This window comes from Panthera leo, chromosome C2 (assembly GCF_018350215.1).
Source record: "Panthera leo isolate Ple1 chromosome C2, P.leo_Ple1_pat1.1, whole genome shotgun sequence".
Lineage (NCBI taxonomy): Eukaryota > Metazoa > Chordata > Mammalia > Carnivora > Felidae > Panthera > Panthera leo.
Genome location: NC_056687.1, coordinates 122035696 through 122048778, shown reverse-complemented (window position 1 = coordinate 122048778; position 13083 = coordinate 122035696). Strand labels below are relative to the sequence as shown.

The window sequence follows — 13083 nt, the reverse complement described above, 5'->3', positions numbered from 1 at the left end:
TCACAGGTCGGGGGTAGGGAAACCACACTTCCCAAACGGAAAGTTAGATGGTGATGTCTGGCCACAGGACAGAATATTTCCAAGAGGGGTTGTCCCATGAACTCCTCAGGCGAGTCACCATAATGATGAGAACCACTCACAGGCCTCTGCTGGGGAAAGTATTTGGGGGACAGGCTCACCCAGCAGAGAGAGGAAGCTATACTAGATGGGGAGAAGGCAAAGGCAGGGGGATGCTCAGGAGGCTGCTTTTTGTGGCGGGGTCAGGAGGTGACCAGAGGGCTGGTCGTGAAGACAATGTCAGGATGGATCCGAGGTGTTTAGAAGGTGGGCATGGCAGGGCTTGCTGGTGGGGCCAATTTGGAGGGCAGAGAAGGGCTTAGGAGCCTGAGACATGGCCCCTAGGACAGGGATCCCACCAGAGAAGCACAGTGGTGAGGAAGATGGGCCGGGGGAGATACGTGGGTTCTCTGCTGGGTGTTGGGATGTGTGTGGAGCAGCCCCATGGAGCAGGCCTGTAGACTGTTGTGTTGGAATCACTGGGGACCTTGTGAAATTGCTGGGCCTGATGCAGCTGTTCAGGGTAGGCCGGAGCTCCCGCATTCCCAGCAGGCTCCCGGCTGAAGCTGATGCTCCTGGGCCATGGATGGCTCACGAGGGTCCCAGACTGGGGCCGATGTAGAGGCTGGTGTGACGCTGTCCCCAACTCAGGTAATAGCAGGGGCTAAGTACCTGTCGAGTTGAGGTCAATAGTCATTTTAGTTTCCCCTCCAAAATGAAATGTTCCTCAGGCTCCAGGAACACCACCACTGATCATTCCAGTCAGAATTCAGGGACATGAGAATGGAAAGGGACATGTGCCTTTCTGGAAATGTCTTCATTTGAAGAGTGAGGCACACACCATCTCAGTGTACATTCACTCCTGGGACTCGCCTGGGCACCCTCATGGACACTTGGCTAAGATCGAGGGTACAGCCTCTACTCCCAGTAAAGTGAGGGCGCTGACTTTTTCTTTTAACAGACTAGATCTTCAACAGCTGGTTTTTGTTTCCTCAAAGTGTCATTTGAGAAAACTGTGAACTTTTCCCAATGTTACTTACACAAACGAGATTCCTTGAACGCATCTTAGAGAGATGGCTTTGGAGCCAATAGGCATCCTCACCCAGCAGTAAAGCTAACTCTTATTCATCTTCTGAAACTTCTCTTACTTGCAGCCTCCTCCAGGAAGCCATCCTGGATAATCCCAGGCTGGGCTAGGTGCCCCTCTTCCTGGCTCTCACAACCCCCCTTACAATTCCTGCTCTTAAACACAAACCCAGCTGGGCTGCCACCATTCATTCTCATCTCCCTGTCGCATCTGTAGCCCCGGGAGCCCCTGTGTGCCCAGCTCCCTGCTCAGGTCCTGCAAAGCAAGTTTAGAAGTAGAAGTATGATGAGTGCCTGCATCTGTGATTCATCGTTGCATTAGAGGGACAAGACTTTATCCTCAAAGTCCACAAAATGACACTGGGCCTCTGGTGTCCCTCCAAGCCCTCTTAAGAAGACTTTGATTATAACAGTGATGTCCTGGGGTGCCGGGGTGGCTCAGTTGATTTAAGCGTCTGACTTCAGCTCAGGTCACGATCTCAACGGTCCGTGAGTTTGAGCCCCGGGTCGGGCTCTGAGCTGATGGCTCGGAGCCTGGAGCCTGCTTCCGATTCTGTGTCTCCCTCTCTCTGCCCCTCCCCCACTCATGCTCTGTCTCTCTCTGTCTCAAAAATAAATAAACGTTAAAAAAAATAATAATAACAGTGATGTCCTCATGCTTTGATTTCCCCATCTGCAGAATGGGCCAGCGAAGAGATCTTACATCATTCAGGGAAATTTCAAGTTTGCTGTCAACAGAGACTGATCTTGGCCCTGTAGGAGGACGGAAGCCGAGCTAGGATTTCTCTCCAGCACCGCTCCCCACACCCCTGCCAGGCTCTCAAGAGGCTGGGCAAGTGACGGGATCTTCTTTCCGTCTCCCCAGTCCCCCCCACAGCCTAAACACGCAGAGGCTTCTTCAGCCTGCAACCGCTTAGGGGCTGAGGCGGCTCAAAAGGGCTGAGGCCGCAAATCCCCAGAGAGGCCCGAGTCCCCCAGCACCTGCCAGGAGCCATTCATTCTTCCTCACAGTGGGGTGAAGGCAGCAGCCGACACCCACCCACTGGCTTTGGCGGGGCCTGGGCACAGCGGCAGAGTGAGTGGGCAGGCAACCCCAGCTCTGCTAGATCCGGGCCAAGAGAGCAGAGAGCACCCATGGATAGAAGGCCCTCAGATGAAGGACTCAGGTCACCAAGAGTCTTCATTCCTTCCGCAGTGCTAATGTGAGCCTGTGGCTAACATGAGTCTCACTTGGTAAGCCTGAGTGCGGCCTCTGAGCACCCAGCCCTGCCTTTGATAACACAGCAGAGTATGGCTCAGTACCACCTCCCCCAGGAAGCCCACCTTGCCTGTGCTAGCATGAGAGCCACGGCCCTAGATCTCCAAGGCTCATCTAACATTTATCTCACGGAAGCCTTGCCGTTCACTTTTTCATGTACATTGAAGCCTAATTTGATTGGGTTCAGTCAGAGTCCCTCTGCTGCCAGGATTAAATCTGATTTCCGTTCTGCCAAGTGTCAGCTGTGGAAGGGACCCTGAGCCTTCTTGCCAAACCACTTGCCACGCTGATAGAGGCTGAGACCCTAAGGAGGAAGGCGAAGCCACCCTGCCAGCTGGTGGCCGAGGCCCGCCACAGCCCAGGGCTGCCAGCTGCTCAGCCACTTTTCACTCAGCTGTGCAGCAGGTTCAGGGCGAGGGGGCCCTGAAATGGACCTGAACAGAGATGAACCGAGCTCAAGGGGCTCCTAGCTCCCTGTACGCTCTCAGTCTCCAGCCCTGCGCCCCCGGCCACTTAGTGGCTACCCATCCCACCCGTCTGCCCCCCCATCCTTTGTCGCTGTCGCTGGGGATGGTGAATCATTCAGCTGGGGTGAGGAGGAAGGTGAAAGAAAAGAATGCTGATGGGTTGAGCAAAAAAGGAGAGGGTCCTGTGGCCACAGTGGGGGAAGCTGATCCAGTGGTCAGAGACTGGGGTGCTGAAATGGGCATTTAGGGAATGTGGCTGAGCTCTGTGGCATGACCCAGGGGTGGGCACTGGGTGGAGGGGAGTGTCCCAAGCACGAGGTGGTCCAGAACCAGGAGCCTGAGTGATGAGAGGGTTGTGCCTGTGGAGGACTGCGTCAGAGGTGGAGGCAGCAGGTGTGGGCGGAGAGGGGACCTGGGAGGCCGGGCCAGCACCCTGACAAACAAGGGGCCAGAGGTCAGTGGATGAAAGAAGCAAGGGTCAGAGCCAAGGGGTGCAAAGAGGAGCTGGGAATTCTCACAAGCGAATGGCAGGTGTGGAACTTCAGATGTGCAAGGAGTCTGCCCGCCTCCTGGGCCTGCAGGCACAGACGGCCCCCAGGGAAGGCCGAGGGGCCGTGGAGTCTGGGAGAGAATGTTACGGGCCCTTCAGGCAGGAGGTGGGGGGAGCTCCTGGGGAAGTCAGGGGTGCCATTTTCTGTGTACAAAGCTGCAGTTCCAGAGAGCACAGTGGAAGATTGGCTGAGGTTTGGGGCCAGAGGTGAGGAGGCAGAGAGCGTCACGGGGAGGATGGCACTTGAGAGAAGCGACGGCCACAGGCAGGAGATCTAACGGCTCTTCATGCCCATCACTCCACCTTCCTTCACATGCATGTTCCATTTCTTCTCTCCTTTTCCTGGAAACTCGTGCCATCCTGTTTCTTGGAGCACGTTTTCATTCTGCAGGAGTACCTCCTTGAGTAACAATCAAACTGGGTGGGCAGAGGCTCCTCTTTCAGAATCTGAAGTGTAGCTGCTTTTCGCTCCATAGCAGTGCAGTTCCCCTGCGATGGGAGCGCTGTCTTTCTGGACCCACCTTTCTGGAGAGGACTGGGTCAGGGTGCTGGGCGGGCCAGACCCACGGGCGCTTCATCCAGATGGAAGCATCTCCCCCCGGCCAGCATGCCCTCTGCGGTGGAGAAGGGCTGGCTCATGCTCCACTCGGCATCTCTGTTTGACCGCAGCGCTGACCAGGAGCTTCCCCGAGGCTGTCTGTCTCCTGCAGAGAGCGAGCCGAGGCTTCAGCTGTCCCAGATGCTGAGCTTGTAGTTCTCCAAGGGATTACCCTGATGAAAGCCCATGTCTTGCCCTCTGTTGCTGGAGCTTGGGGCTTCTCCAGGGCTCCTTTGGTGAGAGCCGTGTCCACCCCTGGTGCACAGGGCTGCCAGTTCTCTGCTTGATCTTTCCACCGTCCTGTTCCTGTCTTCCCAGAATTTATCCGAACGTCTAGGCTGCTGACTGCCTGTCTTGCTTTCCAGTACTGTTGTCAGACCCTTTAAACACACACGTGCACACAGGTGCACATCTCCTCTGCCCTTTCGAGAGACATGGGCGGGAGAGGTAGAAGCCAGGGGTCCAGGCTGCCGCCTCAGGCACAGCCTCACACAGTTCAGGTGGTGTTTCCTAGCACACTCTGTTCCGGATTCTCCCCTCTGGAAGTTTCCCACGTCCCTGCTCCGCAGTGTTGCTAGGGAAGGCCATGCATTATTTAGGACTGTTCTGTTGTGCAGCATTCCCATGCTCGTGAAGGGGCTCGCTCGCTCTCTATCCCGGGGGAAAAACGCGGACCCCACCTGTGCTGTGGGGACCATCTGTGCCAGTGACGCTTGTTGGGACAGAGTTCATCAGAAAACGCTGCTTATGTCCCAGCTGCAGTCACAACACTTTTTGCTGGGGAAACAGTGAAGCTTGCTAAGAGAAAACTCCAGATTCCAAATGCTTTCTAGATATGAGCTGAGGTCCCTGCAGAGCATGATGGGGCCGGTTGGTACAGGGATGCCATATATTTTAGAAGTGAATGCGTAATGACATATTTGTCCATTTGGGTAATTAAGTGGAGCGACACTTGACAGGTATAGACACAGAAGGCAGAGAAGCCACGCCATTGGCGAGGAGGTGACACGTAGTTGGGGTCCTATAGAGGAGGCAGGCTTCTGGCAGGCGGGCGGGGGTTCTGACAGCTGAAGGAGCAGCATGAGGGGAGGCCCAGAGGCATGCAGGGAATTCTCTGAGTCTTCTGACACCAAAACCATAGTCTACGGATGAGTGATTAGCACGGTGTCAGGCACATAGAGCATGTGTGTGATTGCCCGTATGCGTGTCTTCTCATTTCTTTTCCCGAAAACAAACAGTACCCACGTGTACTGAAGTTCAGGTTTCAAGGCTGGCGCTCAAACCTTCCCCTATCTGCTGACCACTGTCTATAGCTGTTGCAAAAGAATTTCATCTCCTGACCTTAAACTGTTGATCTTTTTTCAAAATATCAACGTAGGGATGGATGTAGGGTAGGACTCACATCTTGGCATCTTCTACTACGAGCAGAGGAGACCTCAAGGGGCCCAGGGAAGCTGCTTAAGCCACCAATCCCTGTGTGAAATCTCCACCATTCACCGTTTCCATCACAGATATGGACTCTCTAAGCCAGATGATCTAACTTCCCCACTTTGTTGACAGCAAAACAGAGTCCCTGAGAAGTTCTGTGGCTTACTTGGGGTTGTACAAGGGGTTGGTAGAGAGTTACGGAAGAATTCAGGTCACCACAGAACCTTGGAAATGATTGCCTTGTGATATTTTTAGCGTGGAACCAGACATGCAGCCCCAGCTTCAATAAATCTTCATCAAGAGCAGAGCATTGTCAATTAGGACCATGTACTGAGGCATTTTTAGAAACACAATAAGTAAATTGTTACTATTTTTAATGGTGCCTCTTGGGCTGATGGCCTGAAATAAGACCTACCATAGAGAGAATGTCTTTAAGGCAAGGAGCATGCTGTGGCATACTATCGTCACAACACGTGGCTGGAAGTGTTGCTGTCCCCACTTTACAGATGAGAAAAATGTGGTCCCGAGAAGGTGAGCCAACTGCCTGGCCCACTGGTGGTGGGAGCAGGAGACAGGGTTCCGAACCAGCTTCCTCTCCTCACTTGGCCCCATTGAAGCCGCTGGGAAGACGTCTGGCTTGTGTCCACACCCCCAACCATGGAGTGGAGGCACTCCCCACTCAGTCAGTGACCTTTTATTTTTCTTAATGCAAATGCATTTTTGATGTATAAATATGCAGAAAGCATGCAAATCTCAGGTGACAAAGCTGGATGGTTTCTATAAACTGAACACACGGGTACAACCAGAACTCAAAGAGCAGGACAATACCTGTCCCCCAGCTTCCTCCTGTCCCTCCTGTTTTTTTTTTTTTTAATATTTATTTACTTTTGAGAGAGAAACAGAGTGTGAGCCAGGGAGAGGTAGAGAGAGAGGGAGACACAGAATCCAAAGCAGGTTCCAGGCTCTGAGCTGTCAGCACAGAGCCCGACGCGGGGCTCGAACTCACAAACCATGAGATCATGACCTCAGCTGAAGTCTGACACTTAGCTGCCTAGCTGCTTAGCCGACTGAGCCACTCAGGCGCCCCTCCTCCTACCTAATCGCCCCCTGCCCAGTATCACCACTGCCCTAATGTCATCATCTTGTTTTGGGAACTTTATAGGTGAAGTCACACAAAATGTACTTTTCTTTCACTCAAAATTATGTTTGTGATTCATCCGTGTTTTTGCATATAATTGTGGGTCCTCCTTCTCATGGCTGGTTAGGGTCGTGCTATGTGAAGATACACAATTTACACTTACATTCCACTGTTGGTGGACAGTAGAATTGTTTCCAGATTTGCGCTCTTACAGATACTGCTTCTGGGGCATCTGGGTGGCTCAGTGGGTTAAACGTCTGATTCTTGACTTCGTCTCAGGTTGTTATCTCACAGTTTGTGGGTTTGATCCTCGCATCAGGTTTTGTGCTGACAGTGCAGAGCCTGCTTGGGATTTCTCTCTCTCCCCCTCTCTCTCTGCCCCTCCCCTGCTCGCTCTCTGTCTCTGTCTCAAAATAAATTTTAAAAACCAATAATGCGTCTATGAGCATTCGTGTACCTGCATTTAGTACACTGGTGCACACTGGAAGGAAATCTGCAGGCCACAGGCTCAGCTTTAGTTTTCCGAACCAGTTGTGCCAGCTTACATGCTCTCAGTGTCATGAGAGCTCCAGTTGTCCCACATCCTCGTCTGCACTTGCTATTACCTTGTTTCCATTTTGGCCATTCTGGCTGGCAGACAGCAGAGTCACATTATAGTGTCAGTTTGCACTTCCTGGCGATTCATAAAGTTGAGCACTTTTTCACATACTTACTGGCCACTTGCATATGTGCTTTTGTGAACAATGACTCCTTTTCAATTGTCGTTTTGGTTGGAAAACATTTCTGAAAATGGCTCCTGTGCTGAAAGATTCTGTGTTTCTCTTCCCACCTGGTTGATCATTTCCAAGCCTCGGCATGTGGCAGTTCTCCGAAGGCTTCCAAAGCCAAGGGGAGTCAGAGAGAGGAGTTGGAGGGTGGGCCCAGCCAACACTGGGCATCCCTGAAGTGCTGGAAGTTCCACGGCTGCAGCAAGGCCTTGCTCTGTGCACTCTGGCATTGCTGTGCAGCCTTCAGTTTACAGGTCGCTCAGAAATTAGCAGAGATGATTTTTATTTCCTATTCAGAGCTAAAGATGTGCCCTGAACTCCAGCCCCAGCCCCCTTTCTCACTTCCTTTGGAGTTGGGCTCTGGACTGATTTCAAAGACCACAGAGGAATGAGGATAAACAGAGTTCTTTCCTCCTCCTCAGCCCCTAACTAGGCAGGGAACACACAGGGCATTGGGTTTGCTTGACAAGGCTTAGCATTTTGGGCATTGAGGACCTGATGTGTGCCTAGAGCTTTAAAATATTTAAGGAAGCTTTCAAGCTCTGGCATGATTATCAGACATTAACAGCTCAGAATTTTCCTGATGCAAAGTGCCAGCCCCTCTCCCCTCAGAGCCCAAACCTACCTTGTTAACAGCCCTCCCCAAGCTTATCCTCACCAAGGGCAACCAAACAAACGCACGGGTGGGGAGGAGATAGCTAGAAATGGCACGTGTTAAACACCTACTCTGTGTTATCATGCTAAGTGCGTTACACTTTCCAGCTCACTGAATCCCCACCACAATTAAATCCCCACCTGAATTGAAAACTGCCCTGTTGGGTCGGGGGAGGATTTACAGGAGCATGGGGGAGCTAAGGCAGACATGCTTCCGGGTAAGAGCAATTTATTCCAACAGCTTAAAACACCTATAGAGGACATGCCCCAAGGCAGAACATCAATTTGTTCATTGAACAGACAATTTCCGGGCCATCCCCCTGTGTGCAGACTGAGGGCTGTAGGTCCTAGGACAGGTGAGTCGGGTCATGTCCCTTAAGAAGTTCACAGGCTGCTTGTGACGAGGAATGGAATTGAAAACCCTTGCCACGTTTGTCTAAGTGGAGGAAGAGTGCACTTCTGGTCAGGACACCTTGTGCACGGGGCCCACGTGGGCTCTGCCACGAGTGGGGACCGGCTCCTGGCTTGGGCCCTTACCGGCCATATGTCCTTGGGCAAGTGACTTACCCTCTTTGTGTTTCAGTTTCCTCCTCCTTAAAATGGGGATGGGGTGCCTGGGTGGCTCAGTCGGTTAAGCATCTGACTCTTGGCTTCAGCTCAGGTCACGATCTCATGGTTTTGTGAGTTTGAGCTCGGCATTGGGCTCCGCGCTGACACTGCAGAGCCTGCTTGGGATCCTCTGTCCCTCCTCTCTCTCTCTCGGTCCCTCCCCCACTCATGCTATCTCCGTCTTTCTCAAAATAAATAAGCTAAAAAAAAAAAAACTTAAAAAATAAATCAATAAAATGAGAGTAATAATAATAGTTATAATAACTTCTACCCCAAAAGGTTGTTGTGATATGAGTTTGATAATACATTCACGTGAGCAGTTCCCCACAGCACCTGACCACATAAGTCTTCAGTAAAGAGTGACTACAGTTAACCTGAAACTAATGTGACATTGAGTGTCAGCTATACTCAAATAAGAAAATATATAAATAAACAACTTAAAGTAACTATAACTAGATAGGAGGATTGGGATTTGGGAGGGGGTGTTCACAGAGGCATGATTTGGGGAGCAGCGCAAAGCTTGGATCAGAACCAGATGGGAGGACAGGGAGAAGGAGAGCTGGGTACCAGGGTGTAGCTATGGGAACGCCTTAAGAGAGGTGTCGGGTGTGGGTCTAGGCATGGTGACTGTGTGACCATGTGACTGACGGTGACTGATCTGCTTTCTGGGCCTGAAAAACAGGAGGCCAGGCCTCCCTGGCCAACATGAGTGTTCGTATGAGGGTCAAAAGAGGATACGGAGGCAAGAATGTTTAAAGCCACCAATACTCCCCATGGATATGCCACACAGCACAGCCTCGTCTCGAGTGAAGGAGAGCTGGGGACACTCTGGTGTGTGGCTTCCAGTGCACCGGCCACGTCCTGCTTTAACTCGAATGACTCTCCATATTAACTCCACAGCTCTCGTAAATGAAAATTCCTCCAAAACACACTCTTGACCTCTTTCCCATCCCTTATATTATTCCTATCACAACTCTTGTGTTAGTATTCACTACTTACAGTTTTATGACATCTTAGCACATTATAGATGCTTTTAAACTGTCACTTGTTCTGTTACCAAAAAAGCATTCAGACGCAGCTTCAGGGGGCGCCTGGGGGCTCCATTGGTTAAGTGTCTGACTCTTGATTTCGGCTGGGGTCATGAGCCTCACACCGGGCTCTGTGCTGACAGCGCAGAGCCTGCTTGGGATTCTCTCTATCTTCCTTTCTATCTCTCTCCCCTCCCCTACTCTCTCTCTCTCTCAAAAACAAAAACAAAAACAAAAACCTTAAAAAAAAAAAAAAGATGCAGCATTAGGCCTCTAATGTGTTACCATCAGCTTGGGGAAACTAGCCCTATACAAGCCATATGAGACAACATGTCACCACCATCCTCTCATTCCTGACCCAGCTGACCAGCACCATTCCTCTCCCTCCAGACCTTCTAGGCTGTTTTATGCCTCTGTGCCTTTGCCTGCTCTCTCGGCCTAGAATACTCCCCTCCCTAACATGACATAAAACTCCTATTCATCCTTCAAAACCTTTTCAGTAATCCTCTCTTTGAACCTTTCAAACAATTCTTCCATAGAAACTGCCCAGTTTCTGCCCCTTGTGCACTTAGGAATCATTGCATCTATTACACTCTGTTACAAGTATTCACCTGCTTAAACTCCAGCCCTGAGCCCTTCTCTACTTCCAGGACTGCCTCTGGACTTGGTTTAGTTATCTCTGTATACCTAGGTCCAATCAGAGGGCCTGGAAGAGAATAAGAGCTTAATAAATATGTGCAATAAAACTAATTAAACTTGGTCCCACATCCAGATGTTCTGTGGGTTATGAATTTTAATTCATGAATTTTCCCAGAACTGGATATTAGAAGAAAATACATCCCTCTGCTGATTATCAAAAGGTGCTACAGGAGAAGTTTGAGGGTTCAACGGAATTTCAAACAGCCTCCCCAAGCCTAACCTGTTTCTAAGAGGAAGCCCACTGCAGATCCCCTCCTAGGTCAGAGGCTTTCATTTTTATCGGGACCTGCAGAGAGAAGTATTTTTTCCATTGAGACACACGGAACATGCATATCAGAGAAACAGCTTTCGTGGAATACTTACTCTTGCTATGGTCATTGCTCTCCATTTTCTCTTTCTTGTCTTTCTTCTTTGTTTTTTTTTTTTTTTAATTATTTTTTTAAATTGCTGGTCACCATCCAATGAATTGATTTCAGAATTCTTTTTGTTTATTTATTTATTTATTTTTATTCTTGAGTGGGAGAGAGAGACAGAGTGTGAGAGGGGTAGGGGCAGAGAGAGAAGAAGACAGAATCCGAAACAGACTCCAGGCTCTGAGCTGTCAGCACAGAGTCCGCAGCCAGGCTCCAACTCACCAACTGTGAGATCATGACCTGAACAGAAGTCAGAGGCTTAACTGACTGAGCCACCCAGGCGCCCCTCTTTTTTTTTTTTTTTTTTAATGTTTACTTATTTTTGAGAGAGACAGAGAGTGAGCGGTGGAGGGGCAGAGAGAGAGGGAGACACAGGATCTGAAGCAGGCTCCAGGCTTCAAGCTGCCAGCACGGAACCCGAGTCGGGGCTTGAACTCATGAGCTGTGAGGTTATGACCTGAGCCGAAGTCCGACACTTAACCAACTGAGCCACCCAGGCACCCCGGTTTCGGGATTCTTTAGTCTAACTGAGCCACCCAGGTGCCCCGGTTTCAGGATTCTTTAATCAGTTGCTTCCCACAGTTTGAAAACCCCTGCTCTAAGCCTCCAGCTAGTATAACTGAAGAAGCCTTCCCGGAGGAGGAGTCCCAGACCTGGAGGCCAGATCAGAGGAGCAGGTGCGCCTGTGGTGGGCAGATGGTAGGCAGGGGTGAGCAGGTGTGTGAAGGCAGCGGCAAGACTAATTCACTTTCCTCTCGTTGCAGCTGAGCCCCTGCCGCTGATGGACCTGTGCCGGAGATCCATCCGCTTGGCCCTGGGCCGCCAGCGCCTACGGGACATCGGCGCCCTGCCCCTGCCTCAATCTCTCAAAAACTATCTGCAGTACCAGTGAGGCTGAGGAGCAGCAGTGGGGGACCCACACACAGCAGGGCCTGGGCCTGTCATTTCACGGTCACACAGTACATTCAGGAAGGCGTCCTCCTCCTCGCCCCAGAGCGCCAGGACACTCCGTTCTTGGAAAGGACCAGGATGCGTTCCCAACGTTGAAAGTGAAATGTCCCTTGCCAACAGTATTTGCCACCCTGGAGGCAGCCCTCCTAAGTCAGGCGCCTCCTTGGGAGCCATGAGGAGCCCGGAGCCTGCGCCCAGCGGAGATCCTGCCCCCCGACCAAGAAGACACAACGGCCCCGGTATTGATCAGAGAGCGTGTCTCCTTATTCACGAGAATGAATGAAACATTTGGGCGGGAGGCTCGCTGTGGTGTGCCCGGGTGCAGACAGGGCCGGGGAAGACTGGCCAGCTCGGGGAGGAAAGTGCGGCCGAATGATGAAGGACGAAAGCAGCTTGGTGCCGACGCTCTCTTGACACCTTGGGACTTTGTGCTCCTTTGAAAGACTGTTACCCAGGGATGCCTGATGACAGAATTGGCAAGTGGACAAAGCCGTGTGTAGACCCCTTCCAGCTTACCTCTTTGCACATTGTTTACTTACCCTTTCACGTGCCCTCTGTCCCCACCGCTGACCCACTTCCCTGGCTACCCCAGGCACCTCTCTTCGGGGAAGCTGAGTCTGACTAATTCACCCCGGGGACAGAGTGTAGCCTTGATTATTATTATCTTACATCTGGTGGCATTTTAAAAGAGGAATGTGGTGAGGGCAGTATGTAGTCCAAAGGTGCTAATGGGGGAAGTGGAGGCATTGTGACACCCGAGTGGATGATGGCCTCAGGCTGGGGAGCCTTCCTGGGGTGCTGAGGGACTCTAGGCAACTGTCCATTCGGATGTACCTAGCCGTCACAAAGCTTTATTTGAACGAATTATTTTTTCACTTTAGGAGACACGAACGAGTTTGTTTCTGTTTCAAGCGTGTGTGCGATGTGCTGTTTATTTATCAGCTTGGGGCTGCACGGGTGGCCCTGGACCCATAGGGGTGCGGGTCCCGAGCCTGGTCCTCTCCTGGGGATGCCGCCACCACCCTTGTCGGGCATCTCTCGTGTGCTCCCAGAGCTGTGTCCAGACTCCGTTATAACTGGAAATTGTCACCGCAATGGGATCCCAGAGCCCCAGACGGCACCGCCTCCCCCGACTTTAATGTGAATTTGACTGATGAATGAGGAGCGTTTCTAATAAAGTGTGTTGTTCAGTCCTTCCGCTGTTTACTAAGTGCTGTGTGGGGAGGCATGGGAGGGCGTCCTTCATCAGCCTGGCTGGTGTGTTCCCAGACCCTCATAAGGCAGAAGTGGGAACCCCTCTCCAGGCTCTTCTCACGTCTTCCGTCTTGTCGTTCCCACTTGAGCCCAAACCCGAGTCATTTTACAAAGGCCTGCCCCGGA

At 51.5% G+C, this 13083-nt stretch overlaps 1 protein-coding gene across 1 annotated transcript in view; it reads left to right on the top strand.

Moving 5' to 3' along the window:
• Window positions 1-12864, top strand: part of SPSB4 (splA/ryanodine receptor domain and SOCS box containing 4) — a 64873-nt gene extending 52009 nt beyond the window's left edge. Inside the window, exon 2 of the mRNA XM_042903213.1 lies at window positions 11517-12864. Coding sequence (XP_042759147.1) covers window positions 11517-11644 — 128 coding nt within the window. The 3' untranslated portion in view covers window positions 11645-12864. The remainder of the gene's footprint in view (window positions 1-11516) is intronic.
• The last annotated feature ends 219 nt before the right edge of the window (window positions 12865-13083 follow it).